Raw genomic sequence first — 17,836 nt, 5'->3', positions numbered from 1 at the left:
GTGAGGAAATTATGCTCCTTGTTCTTCCATTAAAATAAATGAGTGATTTTAAAATAGAGAAATAAAAAAATATTTTCCAGGGAAATCATTTACAATGTAAATCCCATTATAAGCACTATAGAAAGGTAGAAGCATACCAGCTCTTTCCCTGGTGGTTCGAAACATTAATTCCAGATGTCACTGATGTACTGGAAAATGGATACATAAGTAAATCAGTGTATATAAATATATATAAATAGTGGTTGTAATGTTGCATATGAGGAATAATCTTTACCCTATTAAATACTTAGTGCTGCACAATAAACTTCTGTTGCACGTGCAGTACCTATCAATCTCCTTTTTCAAAGGGAGAAGCTGCAATGTTCATTTTCTTTTTATGGTGGTCATAGGAAAAAGTAAACATACTTTTGGGCTGTATGTGAGAGCTGTTAGAGTTAAATCTATCATTTCTAGTGTAGCATCCTGGTGTCAATCATTAACAAATGGATGAGTAGTTTTGTGCTCAGAAGAGAAAATGAAATGCTTTATGATATTTTTCCAAGTATCAGCGGGGAAGAACAAGTAGCAATTAGCACCAACTAATACTCTCTTTAGGAGTCTCAGTAAAAACACCAAAATCAGATAAGTATGGATTTAACTCTTTCTATTTGGGTGAGTGGAGCCTCCTTGTCAAATTACAGATTTATTGTCAGATTGCTGAGGGGTGACTTGCACTGCTGGTACAGAACCTGGCTCACAGTCTCACATTTTCTGTCTGCATCTGTGCAGTTGGACATAGTAATATGCAACACTTCAGAAGTTCCACACTCTCACAGTCCTTCACTAACAACAGAAGGTTTGTCAGACGTGGATTTGAAGTGTTTTAATGTATCAGTGTACTTGGATGTGTCAGAAGGTGCTGAGCCTCCTCTGACCTTTAGTTTCCTGGCATTTCATCTCACAACTTGCACTGTGAGTATGGTTTCTAACCTGAGGGTTATAGATACCTGTTTTTATACAGTTAAAGCTTATTTCTAAAGAAAGTAGAAACAGCAAAGTTGGTATAGGTTCTGGACATAATTTAAACACAAAGATATTGCAGAGACCTCAACATACTATTTCTAGTCCAGCGCCAAGATGTACAAAGACAAAGTGCTGGTAAATCTCTTACTCCTGTGGAGCAATAAGATGCCTGACAAACTGGCTTGGGTAGGTCTTCCTGCTCATTCCAGCTCTGTCCACATCCCTTTTTGGATAGCAAATAAGAAAATTCTTCCAGATGGCCTCTTAAGGTAATTTAATTAATAGTTAAGAAACTCATTGAGGTTATGCAGAAACCAGAACCCAGAATGAAACACAGAAAGATGCAAAAGATGGCACCAAGGAGACCAATACACTCTGGTAATAATTTCAAAAATGAAATTTCCATATTGCTGAGGACAAAAAATAGTGTAAAAAAATTCTTTAGAGTTGGTATTTTATCAGAAATTAAGTATTCCAATAAATAGGGCTAAAATGAAATTTCTAGGTCTTTGCTTAGAATAATAAATTTTATTACATTCCCTCCCATGAGCTCATAAAAAAAAGTTTTGAGTAACAGAGACTGTGAGTTAAATGGAAAACCTGAGAGAGAAATTTGATGCTCTTTCCAGTGTATGAAATGTGTTCCAAACTGAAGTAGAAAAATAAATTTGCTTAGAGGGGTTTCTGTGACACTGTGATAAATCTTTAGCTGAAATAAATGTTCACCTTCTTGCTGGCAGTAGGTACTTTTGCAGTGAAAGGAAATAAACTTTGGGAATATATTTTGTCTCTAATTACTATATCAGCCCACATACCTCTGACAGCAGCAGAGAAATATGGTAAAAAGACTGTGGCTTATGGTTAAAGATGAACAAACATCAAATCACTGCAGTTTCTATGATAAAGACAAGTAGTAGGTAAAAGCAGAAAAATTATTTAGACAAGGGAAAATTATGTGGTGAAGTGAGAGCCTGAAGAGGCAGAATAAGGGTTTTTCTCAGACCTAAAGTTGGTAGTTTTAGAGGTATCTAGCATGCTGCATGGGCTGCAGCTAACAGTGCTGTGAGCTCACTGCAACAGTTAGTGTTGAAATTATTGTTACTTTCAACAGTTTATCTAGCGAAATTTAAACAAACAAACATAGTATAACGGTAGTTTTTTAATATAAATATTGCATGAGATCCATACTTTTTTTGTCTAAAAATTTTACACTTCCCATCTGGACACTTTCAGCACCAAAATTGTTCACATTAACAAAAATCATTGGAAAAATACTCAGAAATCAATGGCTCCTCCAAACGTGTGGAGCTGGTTGATTTTTTTTCCATTGCTTGCATACATTTGCTAGTTAAAACATATGCTATTACTATTATTATATGCTGTTAAGATTTATTAAAGGTACACTGTTTATAAATACCAATTTCATAAGATAGATGAATTAATTTGCTTGTTCTTTCTTCTCTTCCTTTCCTCCATCCTTCCTTCAGGAGCTTCATAGCAGAGCGAGCCTTAAGTAAATTATCTGCAATATACTCTGATTCAAACAAGATTAAAGTGGCATAAAAGAATTGTTTCTGTTTTCACAGAAAGCCAGGTTTCAGCCAACAGGTTCACCTGTATGAAAAGTAAAAGTTAGCTGTAAGATTTATTTTCATGCAGAAAATATTTCAGTTATTGATGTTGAAAGTTAAAATATAAAGAAAAGCAGCTTTTCTTTATTCAGCATTGAGATTCTGGAGACCACATTGTTAGTTCCTATTTAAAACAGAAAGTAGTTCAAATAATCAATTTAAAAGTTTTTGTCTTATGAATAATGTGAACAATCTTTTGTATGGTGGTTGACTTTGATATCTGTGGTTCAGAAAAAAATCCTTTCTGGGAAGTACTGTATTTTCTTCGGGAAAAATATCAAGTTGCAAACCCAAACTTAAGAGAAAAACATTGATTTGTTTGATCTATATGTAGCAGCTTAGCTTTGAAATCTAAAGGAGATACCCTGCTAAAATATTTGCTCCAAAGAGATTAAACAAATGCGAGAAACAGAAATATTAATGCTTTAATAGGTGTCAAAAATGCACTTGACAGAAACAAATGTGTTTTGGAAGAAAATAATTACACTTTTGAGAAACGAAGTGGATGTAATTATACTAGCACATAAAATCTATAAGCTGAAATAAGAAATCACAGTAATGGTGATTAAGATTTTCGTCATGATAATTACTATTCATGTATTGATTTCATGAATTAAGTATTCTTCTAACCCATTTTCACCATTAAACTCACCAGCTCTTTGAACAGATACATAGATCTAGAATAAATATCCAAAAGTATGGGAAAAAAAAGATTTTTCTGGTGGAATTTTACAATGGAAATAGCAAGTGATTCAATAAAATCTTGTTTATTGGCTAGGATGACTATATTTAAAATCTTAGCATTATAGGTAAGATTGATGCAATTTAATTACACAGTTCTTAGTCATAGCTGATGATAGGACAGTACCTTATTCAAAGTTATTGTTTGCATTTACATTGTAATAAATTTTAAATTGATCTGTGTGATGAAAATCTGATATCTTTTTTTATACTTTCAGATACAGAAGCTGAAAGTGTGATATCCATTTAAATGGAATTTGGTAAAAATGAAGTGTTATTTATAAACAGGAAGAATAAAAAACCTGTTAATTTGTTGACTAGAGTCAGACCAGGTGTCATAAAAGAAATAGCCAGGGGAGAAAATAAAGTTGAAATCTGACAGATCTTGAGCACCTATAATTTCAGAACAGCAAAGAGTATGTCAAAATAGATTAGTTTATGTACAACTGCATGACTGCTTTACTCAGTCTTTCCTTTTTTGGGGGGTCATCCTTAGTAAATACTGAGTAAATACTTAATTAATCTTAATAAATACTGACTTCCTGGTATCTTGTTACATTCATGGCACAATCTTTACAGATCAGAATTTCTAAAAGAACTGAAGTTTATTAGGAGGTGTTGACAGTGCAAACCACAGCCAAAAAAGCCACTCTTATTCCTACACCTCGTTTCATACCAACAAAGCATAAAAATGCAAATTGCAAATTGTTATTTGCTTGAACATTCATGTGGGTTAGACTACAAGCTGGAGTTTGGATTAGGCTGTCATTTCTGACTTCTGCTTCAGTCGTTGCCCGATGTATGAATAGTATGCATAATAACATAATAATGTGCTTTTAAATGTATAGCATATAGATGAGCTCAATCCATCTAGATAAAGTCAGTTTGCCTGGAGTATTGGGTCTCTTATGTTCTTTCTTGGAAGGAGCAAACCAAAATGAGCATGATACCACTATTTTGGCTGCTGATTTCAAATGGTATGAGTTGATACCTCTATGAAAACATGAAGCTTCAAAGAAACAGGACTTGTGTTCTAGTAATACACAAGGAACAAAAAGATGAGCTATGTGTAAGTACACATTGCTGTTATATTGGCAGATACCCACAAGTGAGTGTGATAGTAAAGGATACAATTTTGTATTTCCCTTTTCTAACAGAACATGATTTCTTATGAGCTCTTTCATGAGGAATAATATTAAGACCTGGTCAGTAAAGTCTGTGATCATCTGCTCTTACTGATATTTACTTCCAAAGAAATGTTCCTGAAGGGCTCTGGGAGTCAGCTGAAGTCCTGATCATCCAGGAGCATGCAGATCAGTGCATGGAATATTTCTGCCATGAACATTAAGCTTTAGGAATCAATTCAGACCATTCTTTTTCAGCCCAGGATTTTCACTTACTGCTGCAGATGGAACAAGGCATGGGAGAAAGATGTCAGTGAAGGCTGGTGATCAGATTCAGTGTTAAAGGTGATTTCTAGTACTACATAAGTGCCAATAGGTGGATGACCCCGTGTTACTCTGGTTGTCATCAGTCTCTCACTGTACCTCTAAACTGGAGAAGGAGCAAATTCTCTCAGGCTCCCTGGGCAAGGTTCATGAGTGCCCCATCCCTGCCTGCTGTGTCCTGCAGAGATGGAGCCTGGGTCTCCAAAGCAAGCTGCATCACTTCCCAGGAAGTTCTTTGAACCTGATGCTAGGATGCTCAAACCCTAGCAAATGCTGAAGCACACATCTGCTGCTCAGCTTGCAGCAGCTGAGTTGCTGCAGATGATGTTCTCTTCATTGAACAGGATGGATCTCTTCCCTTCATTCAGCATGACCTTCTTGGTCTTCTCTTTTGTATGAATTGATGCTGGCACTAGACCTTTGTAAAGAGGGGTTGGGTTTGTTTTGTTTTTTTAATTGGAGTCTCTCTTGGGTTTTTTATATGGTCCTGCCCAATATGACATGCACAGTTTAGTGCCTCTGGAAGCTCAGGGACAAACAAACCTGATACCTGAATGAGAGGGGGCAGCTGTCAAAGTGCTTAGATAGTGTTTCCAAATTCAAGGCAGCATTATTCCTGAATACTGGGATCTGGAGACTAAACTGAAGATACAACTAACTCATCTTTTATAAAGGTACTTTCTCCTTGGAAATTTCATTTCTGTATTGTGACAAAACCTACCCCTGGCACCAGCACTGGGAAAAGCAGTAGGCATTGTCTCATTCTGCAGCTGCAGCATCTGTCATCAGATCATAAGTAGGTTTGCTCCCACTCAGGAAGGTAATTTGTCAGAGTTCCTATTTCAATTACCACTTTGCTGAGGCTAAAGCTATGCTCACCACAGACAAAGTAAGATCTGTCTAACCTAGACAGAGCAAAGAAGAGAGAATTTAGTGTAAGATTCAGTTAACTTGTGGTGAACCTCACTTTCAGAGTGAGGCATGTTCAGCCACTTGTAGGACTGGTTTATACAGAATTGCTACTTCCTTAAAGCTTTTTGGTTTTGATTGCATATTACTTTTTAGACTTGGTCTTTAACTCATGCTAGTTGAAGCTTTCTTCTTTTTTTTTTTTTTTTTTTTTTTTTTTTTTTTTTTTTTTTTTTTTTTTTTGCCTAATTGATTCCCTTGCTGGAAAATCACTACTCTGCTCACGTTGCAATACTGGAGAGGTTTTGTGTTCTTGAAAGTAAATAAAGCTTCTTGTGTTTTCTAAATGAGAGCCTGAAATTTTGGCTTGTGTAATACATCCTTTTATAGAGCATACTCTTAAGATCATCTGTTCTCTTTATTTTATTAGTTTCTGATAATTGTAATATCTCACAGAGTGGAAAAAACGAGGAGAAACTGGAGCTTGCTTACTTTTTGCAATTTGTTTGTACCTAGTAGCATAATCATAATCCGTTTAATGAATGCAGTGAGCTCCATACAGTTTTCTAGGAATATGGAATAGATCATTGAAGGTAGTTGCAACCTAATTTGTATAACTTTTGGGTTTTTTACCACTGGCAAGCTGGGAGGAGAAAGGGATGGCTGGCTAACCAAGTGTCTTAACTGAGATAAGAGATTAATGACTAGAAGTCTGTGTGCCTAATTAAGGTTCTATAAAAGCATGGAGCCTTGTGGCAGTGATTATTTTACAGAGCTATAGTTACTCAGATAATGGTTTTTTTCCTATTATTTGCATTTGTGTTTACATTTTTCCTGCATTTTCATACTAAGTTGTAAAATATATATAATATAAAAGATAAGATTTTCTCTACCTAAGTCTCCTAATTTATTCATCCTGTGGTTGCCTGAAGTAAAATGAGACTTGATTCTTTGCTAAATTAATTTGACTTGTATGCAGAAGATAGTGAATATGTTTCATAGAAAATAGATCCCTCTTTATTTACCTTCTTGCTTGCTTCTTTTTTCTCTATGAAGATATAATTTTCGTTCTGTGAGTTTTGCCATTAAAAATTTTGCATTGATATTTTATGACAAAAGTCATACAGAAAAGCCCTGATTTGTTTTATCACAGAGAAAATCCATTTTTTCTATGTAGATATTTGATCTTGGATGTTCAAAAATGTACCTCCCTTTTCTTTCCCACTCTCCTCCTCCTAAAGCTTGAAAATTAAGTTCTAAGAGTGCATTGATAAATATTCTGCAGAAAAAATTACAGTCCCATCACTCTCAGGCCTCTGCTCAGCCCCGGTTAAATGTTGTTGTTTTGTTTGTTGCAGATGGGGAACCCAAGGGGATTTCACCACTACTCACCCTCGGCCTGTTGTCAAAGTAAAACTCTTTACAGAAAGCACCGGGGTGCTGGCACTTGAAGATAAAGAACTGGGAAGAGTGAGTATTATGTGCAGAGAAGAGAAGTATGTGAGAAATGATGGGTAAAAGTGTGAATATAGATAAAACGTGCTGTAAAATGGTATAAGGCCTTCAGTACCAGCCTGCTCTGCCATGGCCTTACTAAACAGTGCTTTTTTTATATAAGGATGACTTTTACTAGTGTTTAAAATGTGGAAGGTTGACTTCAATTACCTTTCAGAAACTTACGTCAGGTACCCATGGTGGTTCTCTTTGTCTTGTTTAAAACATTAATTTCTACATGACATATCAATGCTTTTAACTATCCAAATTAGGAGTGAAAGGGAGAGATGTAAGTCTTGGCATGTAATAAATGTAGCAAACCATGGGGGAAAGGAAAGGAAGGACTTCAGTGGCAGAAGGATGGAGGAGACTTGGAGAGGAGTGAGGGATAATATGTCAGAGTAAAATAAGAGCTTATTCTTGTACTCCATGAACTTTTCCTCCATTTTCCTGTTTTCTCTGTCTTGACAGGATAATCTGATATTGGCTCAGTTAGTGAGAGGAATGTGCTAAATAATGCCAAGGTCATGGGTTCAATTGCCATATGGGCCATCCACTTAATAGCTGGACTCGATTCTTCTGGTCCCTTCCAACTCAGACTAGTCTGCAAATTCTGTAAATTTATCCTTCTTATGCCAAAATCAAGAGCTAGAAAATGCAATGTATCATAGAAAGAAGAGGGTAGGGTGAATGAAGGAGAGAGGGTCTGCAAATCTCTGCCTCTTCTGTTGAAATTTTCCCCTCTGACATGTAGCACATGGAAGATAGCTCACATTTTAATGCTCAGTTCTACAATCAGAGTCCTGGCTGTTTCTCATTCAAGCAAGGACAATTTGTTGGAAAGAGCAGGGCTCTTCTGCACTTTGTGTCCTCTGAGTACAGGTGGTTATGGAAAGACACATTCTCCCATACATTGTTAAGGTCAGGACTGTATCTCCAGGATTACTTCTTCTTCACTCATCTCATATCCTTTCAAGGGGCTTCCAAGATCACTTGATCAAGGTGTAGGTGGAATCTGCATGGGTTAGGTTCCCACGGGGCCACCTGGCAAGAGCCAGACAGGCAGTACCCAAGGGATGCCTTGATACTGCTTTTCTATTTGATAATATAGACTGCAAAGATGTGGTTAACTGGAAGGAAGTAATATTTGCTATGTCACTTGTCAGAGATGGCTGCCTTCCTCCAAAAATACCAATAAATCCAGTTGTGAATCCCAAGAGAAGATTTTGCTTGCTGCACGGTATTCTTCTGGCTTCCTGCTGACCACTTTCAAACAAAAATAAATCTTAAATCTTTATTGTCTGTTCTTCACAAGCTGGAGAACAGCTAGGCAAATTCAGTTTTTCACTGAAATTAAAAACAGAGATGTGTGCTGCACAAAAGGGGAAAGGATGTTATTTGGATTTGGGTTCTGCAGAACATGAGTTTCTGGAGCGATCTGTGTCTGTGTTTGTTCAGACCTCTACAAACAGTAAATTGAACTCTTGATTTTATCTTCTAGAAAGTGAAGCCAGCTGCATCTTTGAAGCTAAACTTATTCTAATGGGGAAATGTTAAGAACTTATTTTAGTAAATATCTTTGAAATTTGTGGTACAGATTTTCTGTGGCTGATACTGATCTGGCCACTTGAATAATTTCTGTATGTGCATACAGAAGGCAGAATTGATGTTTGCATTTGTATGTGCAACAGCTGAGAAAGTGTGAAGAAGCCTTCAGAGTTTGGTGTAACTACTTCTGAAAAATCAGCCTGGTGCTTTCTGAAACACAGGCATCTGACACCACTTTTGCTTGTTCAGTACTTTGTGTATAAAGATGTTCAAACCTAGTAATTCAAAGTGACAGCCCTTGTGTGTGCTTAGCACACATGTGGATACAATGTGAGAGCAGCAGGTGGTGTTTGCTGATACTTTTTGAATGTAAGAATATTTCAGCCTTGTTGTTCTGACTATTCAATTAAAAGAGAACTATTGTCTCACAGCCTGCTTGTCACAGTCAGCTGCAACCAGCAATAATTAGCTGTGCAGCTATGGTTTTTGGTTTTTTTTTTAGTGTTGTTTTTCTGTGTTTGATTTAAAATTATAACATAGCAGTATTGCCTAGGTACCTATACTCTCACAGGATTGATGGGTTTCTCAATGTCAACTGCACTGGGCATGTTGTTTATCTTCTGTGGCACATTCAAAGAGCCCCTGAGCAGGGACAGTTTCATTCTGTGACTGTTAATTTAAAGCCTGCCATCCTGGGGATTGTTTCTCCATCACACTTTGAAATTACTGAGGTTTCTCAGGCCTGAGTTCTTCTGTCTTTCTTTTTTAAGTCTGGAAAATTATAAGAGATTGTTTCCACTCCTGCTTTGTCTCTTTGTCTCTGCCCCCCCAAGCAGTCTGCCTGTCAGCACTCTGTGATGTCTTGAGTTTTATTGTTTCTGTTCTAACAGGGGGGTTCTCAGCAGCTTCTTTGAGAGTGCCTCTCATTGAAAATACTTGAGATACTTTGCATTCAGGCTTTGTCTCTCTTAGATGTGGGGGAGAGGCTCTTTGGGAAGGATTCAAAGACTACTTTTATCAGTTGCTAAGACCTGCTAGAGTCAGTGTTCAGCCAGCACCATCAACAGAGGATGATTGTATAAATTGTGAAGTCTTCCCAGTTCTTTCTCATCAGCAGTACTCTAGGTAGCTCTCTCACTGTGTGCCTATTCAGTATCTCTGTTGATTTTTGTTTCTTTTTAATCACATTACCCAAAGCCTTGTCTTGGTGTTTCAGCTGTAATGCAATCATAGCCAAAAAGCAAGAGATCACTCAACAGGTGAGATGATAGAACTTGCACAGAAAACTCATAAACTCCCTTGGTGATCAAGCTCTTATTAGCCAGTTCTTTAGGGGTTCCCAAGGTGATAACTATACTGAGGGAATTACTCTCAAGAGACACATCTCCTTTTCCCCTTTCTACCTCCAATTCTGAGCCTCTTCTTGAGCTTCTTTTTCTTCACCCTCCTGCAGCAGGGTGTTATGACTTAATGCCAGGGAAGGTGAGTGCAATGCTGTGCTTGGCAGGCTGTTGCTAGGGCATGCAATGGAGCTTGTCACACTGACAGCACCTTCTTGCTTTCTGACATCAGCCAGTCTTTGTGCAAGGAACTGACATAACACAGAGCAGCCCCAAACTTCCAAGTTAGGGCAGAAGGTATCTTGAGAAGAGTCAGTAGACATTTCTATCAAAACCAGGTGTCCCATAAGTGAGGCTGGGGGCAGAGTTACACAAACATAACATTGAAGGGTTTCTCTAGTCCTCTATTTCATATCCCAAACCAGTTTCAATAATTTTTGTTCTAGAACTACTTTCAAACCAGTGAAACAGCATATTTAACTAGGATATTTGTTCAGAGGATGACCAGAAGCATAAATTTGCATGTGCCCAATAATAATGGATACTTACTTCACAACTTAAATTTTGCCTATCTTCTCTGTTTGCACTGACATCTTTTCAAATTGCTGGATTTTAAAACATGAAAGAAAATCTTTATATTGTATTAATTAGTCCTGTTGCATGATGAAAGCTTCAACAAATGGTGTTGTTGGATTGTGTGATTTTATGTGTCAGACACTGGCTGTTTTTCATAGCTTCAAATAATCACAGATTGAGTTAGAAATGTCTCTTGTAGAGCATGGGAGTTAGAGAGTTTAGTTTCTCTAGTTCATCGTAGAATTTCTTGCATGACTAGGACTGTGGTGTTAATTCTGAGCAGATCTCACAAAGCTTTTTATGATTAAGACCACATGATGTGTATTAAATTCTCAACTGTTTGTAACTTAGCCAGACCTTAAGATATGAGGTTAAAGTTTTTCATCATATGTATGGAATAAGATAAAAAAAGGAAATGCACTTTTGCTCAGCAGAAAAAAACCAGCATTTGTAGCACCATTTGTATTCTGAAAGAGCACATCAGGCATGAGAATGTTTGTCTCAGAAAATTTTCTAGCTTTCCTGTTGGAGACTGTAGAGTTTGAAGAAAGTATAGGAAGCTGGATGCCAGAAGCAGGAGCAGCTCTCTAGGATATCAGGGCACAGGGCAGGATTGGGAGACACCAGGGCAGCCTCATGCATTGGGAGCCTCCCTGGGGATGGGGCTAGGCTGAGGTTTGGTTTGCTCTCTGAAGATAGCCCAGGCTGCATTATGAAGAGGAAACTGTAGGTAGGCTGCATCTTTCTTTTTTTTATGGTTGTGTGGTATGGTCTGTACTGAAGGTGAGATAATGATTTGCTGTAATAGCATGCTGAACATCACCTGCCTCTTCAGCCAGGGCATTAAGATGCAGATCTTCTTAACTTTCATCTGTTTTGCTTGTGACAGTGAGCTCAGAATTACCATGATTACCAAGGTCTGGTGGTGAGAGTCTGAGATCTTAAAATGTGTCGTGGATCATCCCAACTTGAAAAATCTATCTCATCTCACATACTTGGGTCAGAAGTGTGGGTAACTCCATTGTTTGGGTTCAACTCTTGAATATCATGGGTTTTAGTGGAGGTAGGGGACTGGGGAGCATCCGGAACGTGAGGGCACAAGTTGGCTGAGACTGAGCAACAAGTGTCAGGTGGGTGAAAATGTAGAGAGTACCTTGACTTATGATTTTTCTCAAGGTGCTTACAGCTTGCTAGTCTGTTTGCCTTTTGCCTTCATTAGTCCCTTTTGAAGGCTGCGTATTCTTTTGACAACAGGACAACTGTAGCCAGGAATGGTTAGCTTGAGTGCTTTACCTCAAGTACCAGTAGGAGATACTTCAGCATAGCACTTCTGACTCTGAACCTTTTGCTCAGTTATCTTTCCTGAAAAAGCAAGAATGCCCCCACTCTGGTTTGTTCAGGCTTTTTAAAGTACTTTGGACAACTCAACCTTTCTTTCACACCTTTAAGAGACGATATGATCAATGTACCAAAACCAGAATGAATAGTTGCTTGTCTGGATTGATTTTTTGGCTCAGGTGTACTCAAATTAACTTATTCTATTGTGATCCAGCTGGGGACCTAAATAAATAATGGAATCACAAAAGTGATGGTTAGTTTAGTTGTCAAATTATGTTAGCTTCAATGTCTTTATACCTATCATCTTTTAAGCCCAAGAGACAAATATTTTCAGTCATTCACAACTAAGAAACAGTGTTTTGAGAATATCACTTTGCACAAATGCCTACAGGTGTTGCTCTATAATATTTAAGATTTCTGTGTTTCTTTTACATCCAGATGAGGAGAGGCATAAAGTGAACTTGACACTTTTTCAGTTACAGTGTGGTCTGAGGAAATCTAATGCTAGATATGATTGGAACACGTGGTCAAGTATTTTTTAATGATTATGAGACAATTGAATTTACTGAATTATCTCAACCCACACTGTTCTAATACTATTAATTTGCCTTAAATGAGTTGAAGCAATGCAGTGCGCTGCAGCTATGTTTGCTGTCTAGCTTTCCAGTCATTAATATTTCATTATGCTTTTTAATGTAGATTACCAGTTAGTATAATTATGGTAAACAATTTCCTATACTAAAAATTCATAATTCACTGTGCTGCTGCTGAATAAACTACCATGGTTATATCCACATGTATATGAACAATGAAATAATTTCAAATAAAATAATACTTCAGAAATATCTGATGTAGTACAGAAATATTTGAGGCAGTAGGAATTCTATGAACTTTATAAAAGTTTTAGGCACAGAGAGGGTATTCTCTAGGTGACTGTTATATCTGCCAGAGAAGACATTTGAGTTGATACCATTTTATTTTTTTAAAGTAGATTGTAAAACAACCAGAAGATTTAAATCCTTAAACAGGAAGATTTAAATCCTTAAGCAGTGCTAAAATGAAATCTGAGACAGAATAACCTCAGGAAGTTTCTCCATGGACAATGGCAATGACCTCACATTGCAGTATTCCGTAGTGGAGAGAATGCTTTTCATAGAAATGTCAGAAATTTTTTCTTTTCTTATCAAGGAGAAGCTGCCAAGTGTTTTGGTTTCAGTGATTTTGTGGAGCTTGCAGCTTGTGCCACCTGATGCTGGGTACACAGTAGCTGTCATTGCCCTTAAGGGCAATATCAGTATGAAGGTTATTGCAAAGATAATTATTGCCTGTCAAATGCTTTGTGTGTTTGTGTGTAATAAAAAGTTTGATTACAAAGTTCTTTCAAGCTCTCATTGTTTAAAGCTGGAAGGCATCACAAAGTGTAATACAAACTCAGCATAGTGCATACTTAAATAACCTGACAGATTCTTATTCTTTGTGAGAGCTTTGAAATTGAAGCTCCATAGTACTCCTTTAAAAATTCAGAAAAGGAATTGTCAGTCCCATAGATATAAATTAATTATACTCTTATCTGCTTTTATTTTCAGCAGCATTCTAAAAACTCAGGAAGTTGACAGGAGAAAGATGTCATTTGAGATGCATGAATTGTAATAAGCTGTTACAGGACAACAGGAACTGCAGACTGTAGCAAAGGAAAAATTCTTAGCATCACCTACAGTCCTGTGTGAATTCCTAGTGAATAAATGAAAGGAATGTATAATAATTCTGTTTATATAATCTTGCAGTTAAAGGGATAATAAAAAAAGAATTTTCCCTTTGATTTTCCCTGTGGCAAAGGTTGTCACAGTCATAATGTTTTTAAATGTAATTTAAGGAATGCATTTTACTCAGAATAAAAACCAGAAAGAAGGAATAAGCTCTGTTATAAATAGCAGTTTCTGTGCATTTGCAAAAAGAAAAAAAGTAACCTCCTGGTTTGCTAAAATCAGAATATACTGATTCTTCTGCTATCGTTTTAAAAGGTACTGAATGTACTCAATAGATCTGACAAGTTATATTCTTCCACTGGTTTTACAAAGGTTGCATGTTTGATTAGGAGTGATGCATCATATTTCTATGCTTGACTGGAGCTCCTGATATTAACAGGATGCAGGAAAGTGCTTCTGCAAAATACTGAGATGAGAGGCTGAAGGCCTTCCACTTACACCATCTTTCACAAGATTAGATCTGAATGACACTGTTGTAATATTTTTTGGCTTAATAACATCTGTTAGATTTATACTGCTTGGACAGTTTTACTCAAATCTTTAATTCAACCTTCATAGTAACACAGCGGACAATATATTGTGTTTTAGATATATGACACAAGTACTATGTGTAAGAAATTAACTTGATAGGTAGCATAATGATTAATTTTATTTCTCAAGAAATGAAAGATGTGAAGAATGATGCTTTTTAGAGTGTTGTTACTTTTGAAATTATAATGGTAATTCATAGTAATTGTAATTCAAAACTCACAGAATGTTATTAAAGTCTCCCAAGTAGTATGTTTAGAATACTTCAGAGTCTAAATTCTAATACTTTAGAATACTTCAGAGTCTAGATTAAGAAGTAGTGCTTATAATAAGAATGAAAGGAAATTAAAATTCAGCATCATTTAACTGCTGAACATGTTACTGTGAGTAAGGATTTGATGAAGCAGTAATTTTTAATTGTACTGGCTATAAACAGATAAATTTTTTGGATGGTAAACAAATATTTAACAACTTTTGACTAACACTAATGTAAAATTAGTTGATAATAAAACTTCTAAGAAATTTATATAAATGTTTTTAAAAAAATATTTAAAATTCAATGGTTTGAGGGTTTTCATGTCTATTACTGCAAGTTAAACAAAAGGTTTGTGTCATATCATGTGAATTGGACATAGTATCTTACATTTATTATATTCCATTTGCAGCAAAGGTGCTTTGGAATTCATTTACAATTTCTATGTTTTTTTACTAGAAGTGACTTTTATCAATGCTATTGATCAAAAATTGGAGACAGTAACAAGACAAATACTTTGGTTATCTTCTCTTAAAGCAATGCCACTACTGAGGGCTGATCTGTTGCATAATGCTACAGCAAATTGCTTCAAAAGGGTGTTTCCAGCTGAGCACTGAATAATGTAAAAGTTTAAGTTCCTATTTAATTGTACATGACCCTTTTGAAATGCCAGCTGTTCCTTAAAAAAATTTTTTTTAATTCAGAATGTATTATCGGGAGGAAATTTTATTAACTTGTAATATGAAAAATCCCATTTGTAAGAGAAGGAAGGAGTTAATTTTCGAAATTGTTCTGTTACAATGAGGTTGAGTCAACAGGTTTATTAGATTTAGGAAATCTTTTTTAGTCATCTTTCATATTGGAGGAGATGCAACAAGAATCTTAACTGCTTAGATGTTTCCATTAAAAACTACAAGCAATTTTTTAAATCAGCTTGCTGAAGTTTTTCTTTTCATTACTTGCAGGTTGTGTTATATCCAACGTCCAATAGCCCAAAGTCTCCTGATCTGCATAAAATGATAGTTCCCAAAAACAGCCAGGACAATGACCTGAAAATTAAACTGGCAGTGCGAATGGATAAACCACCTCACATGAAGCACTGTGGGTAAGTGTCAATTTCCTGGCTGTCTCTATTTTCTTATTTTGTCTCACTGTGTCTGTGTTTTAACAAAGTGTATCTAAAATCATAAAGTTCGTAAAATATTGTAGATGTCTAACCCATTTCCTATAGTATGGTATTGTGTTATATCTTCATTTTATACCGAAGGTTTAGAGTGGTCTGAAATGAGTAACATTCATTTCAGATGTTCAGTGATGTGTAAAGACAGATGACAAGCTATATCTGAAACACAGAACTAAGAGTACACTCTCACTTAGATACTGGTTTTGAATGTTACAATTTATGGCACTTTGTTACAAAATATTTAGAAGAAACATATTTTTCCATTAAAATAGGATTAATTATATACCTGAATATAGTGGTATTTCCCACATAGTGTCCCCTTCTCTGTCTGCTGTATGGTCTTTCTCTTGAAAACAATTCATGTATGAATGCTAGGTTAGGGATGGTTTTCTGTCTAACACCTAAACTATGTGGAGCAGATTATCATGAAGACAGCCCCTTTTACTGCCACCCCTATTCCTCAGCCCACCTGCAAAAAAAGGTAGTGTTGCTGACAGTAAGCAAGTTGGTATCTTTTGTTATAAAGCAATCACAAAGAATCAATGTACCATTTATGCTATTTAGGTTTCTTTTTAGTCTCCTCCTCTTTGTATTCTGCCCATTGCACATAGGCAATTGCCAAAATTTCCTTTCTTTAAAATTTCCTTTCTTTAAAAAAACAACCAAACTGACAAGTTTTGTCAAAGTGTTAATCAGTTGGGCTCAAATTTCCCAGGTATCAATCATATCCCTCATTTTGGTTTTATGAAACTTAGACACAAATGATTAGGATTGTAACAATGAGACTTGCTGGATGGAGACCTGTGGCTGGTGAACTGTGAGGAAGGAGAGGGAAACCAATCTTGGAGTCAGCAGGGGAACTGGAGCTACTTGGTGCTTGGAGACTGGAACTGAGACAAGAAAACTTCAAAGCAGGGCAGCAAATACGTAAGGGAAATGGGATAATGTGGCAGGGGAGAGCAGGAAGACTCAGCTGACATGAATAAGTTGGAGTAGAGAGGAGCTGGAGAGGAGAGCTAAGTTTGTCTGTACTAAAGCATAATGCTCTCCTGTGAGTCCCACCTCCTGCCCTGTTCACTTCCAGTCACCAAACACCTGTGAAATGATTTTGATAGTGGCACACCTTTGACTAGATCCAGCCCAGTAGTGTGGATTCAGTTTCCTGCTGCTGGAAGGTATTCAGCCTGCTGCAGTAGTGCAGCATGCAGGGAGGCATGGTGCTTGCTGCCCACCCTCTTGAGCAGCAATGTCAAAAGGCACCCATGGAGGCAGGCTGACTTGAACCTCATCAGCAAAGAGTGATGTGCAGCAGATTCATCTGCACATGACCTGATTCAATTTCAAACTTCACCCTAAACACATCAGGGGTGTTGTGCTGCCATGCACTTATCCCAAGCAATGACTAGGAGGAGTTCCCATTTTTGATCAGGTCGCTGATAATGATGAGGTCATGCTGTCTGCAACCCCCATTACAGTATAGCGTGCAACTGGACCCAGCAACAGGCAGAAAGCCCCAGCCTCTCATCATGCTCCTGTGTTTCCCCAGAGGCTGTCTTGGCAAGGAACTGTTCTTCTGGGGTCTTCAGAAGATCTTCCTAACTCCCCCAATTCAGCTTTCCATACTGTTTTATATCACTTGTCTTGTCTGACCATTAAAGAACAAATATTGTTGTCAATAATTTAGTTCAACCATTATCCCTTTTGTCTGCTGCTAATGATTGCTTCCTCAGATTGATTTTGAATTCTCGTCTCCTGGCACTGTGATTTACTTCTACATTTTACTTCAGGGTCACTGCTCTGACTATTCTCCAGGCATATACTGTAGTTCTTCCCACCAAAAATCCTCTAGGTCAGTCATAATTTCCTTTTCTTTATTGCTATTAGCTATAATGATTATTACCTAGACACTTGTTAAGGAAAGTTTGGGCACCAACATATCTGTGGACTTCTCCACCATTAATATAAGTGACATTAAATAAAAAACTTAGTAATTCCTTCAATAACCATTGAAGAGCTTGATGAAGTACAGTAGGAAATACTGAAGTTGCAGTGAGAGGAAGGAAAAGGTTATTTGGAGGG

At 36.9% G+C, this 17,836-nt stretch overlaps 1 protein-coding gene across 3 annotated transcripts in view; it reads left to right on the top strand.

The window, feature by feature from the left end:
- CADPS2 (calcium dependent secretion activator 2) overlaps nt 1-17,836 on the top strand; it is a 288,930-nt gene that overhangs the window by 136,345 nt on the left and 134,749 nt on the right. For all 3 annotated transcript variants that reach the window (XR_010080295.1, XM_063396763.1, XM_063396762.1), the window contains exons 7-8: nt 7,090-7,201; nt 15,540-15,679. Coding sequence is in view for 2 of the 3 variants with exons in the window: in XM_063396763.1 (XP_063252833.1) it covers nt 7,090-7,201; nt 15,540-15,679 (252 nt within the window). In the remaining variant the exon portion in view is untranslated. The remainder of the gene's footprint in view (nt 1-7,089; nt 7,202-15,539; nt 15,680-17,836) is intronic.

The sequence above is a fragment of the Prinia subflava genome, chromosome 4 (genome assembly GCF_021018805.1).
Source record: "Prinia subflava isolate CZ2003 ecotype Zambia chromosome 4, Cam_Psub_1.2, whole genome shotgun sequence".
In the NCBI taxonomy this organism is placed as follows: Eukaryota; Metazoa; Chordata; class Aves; order Passeriformes; family Cisticolidae; genus Prinia; species Prinia subflava.
Note: the sequence above shows the minus strand (reverse complement) of the source record. Positions and strands in the feature narration are given on the sequence as shown.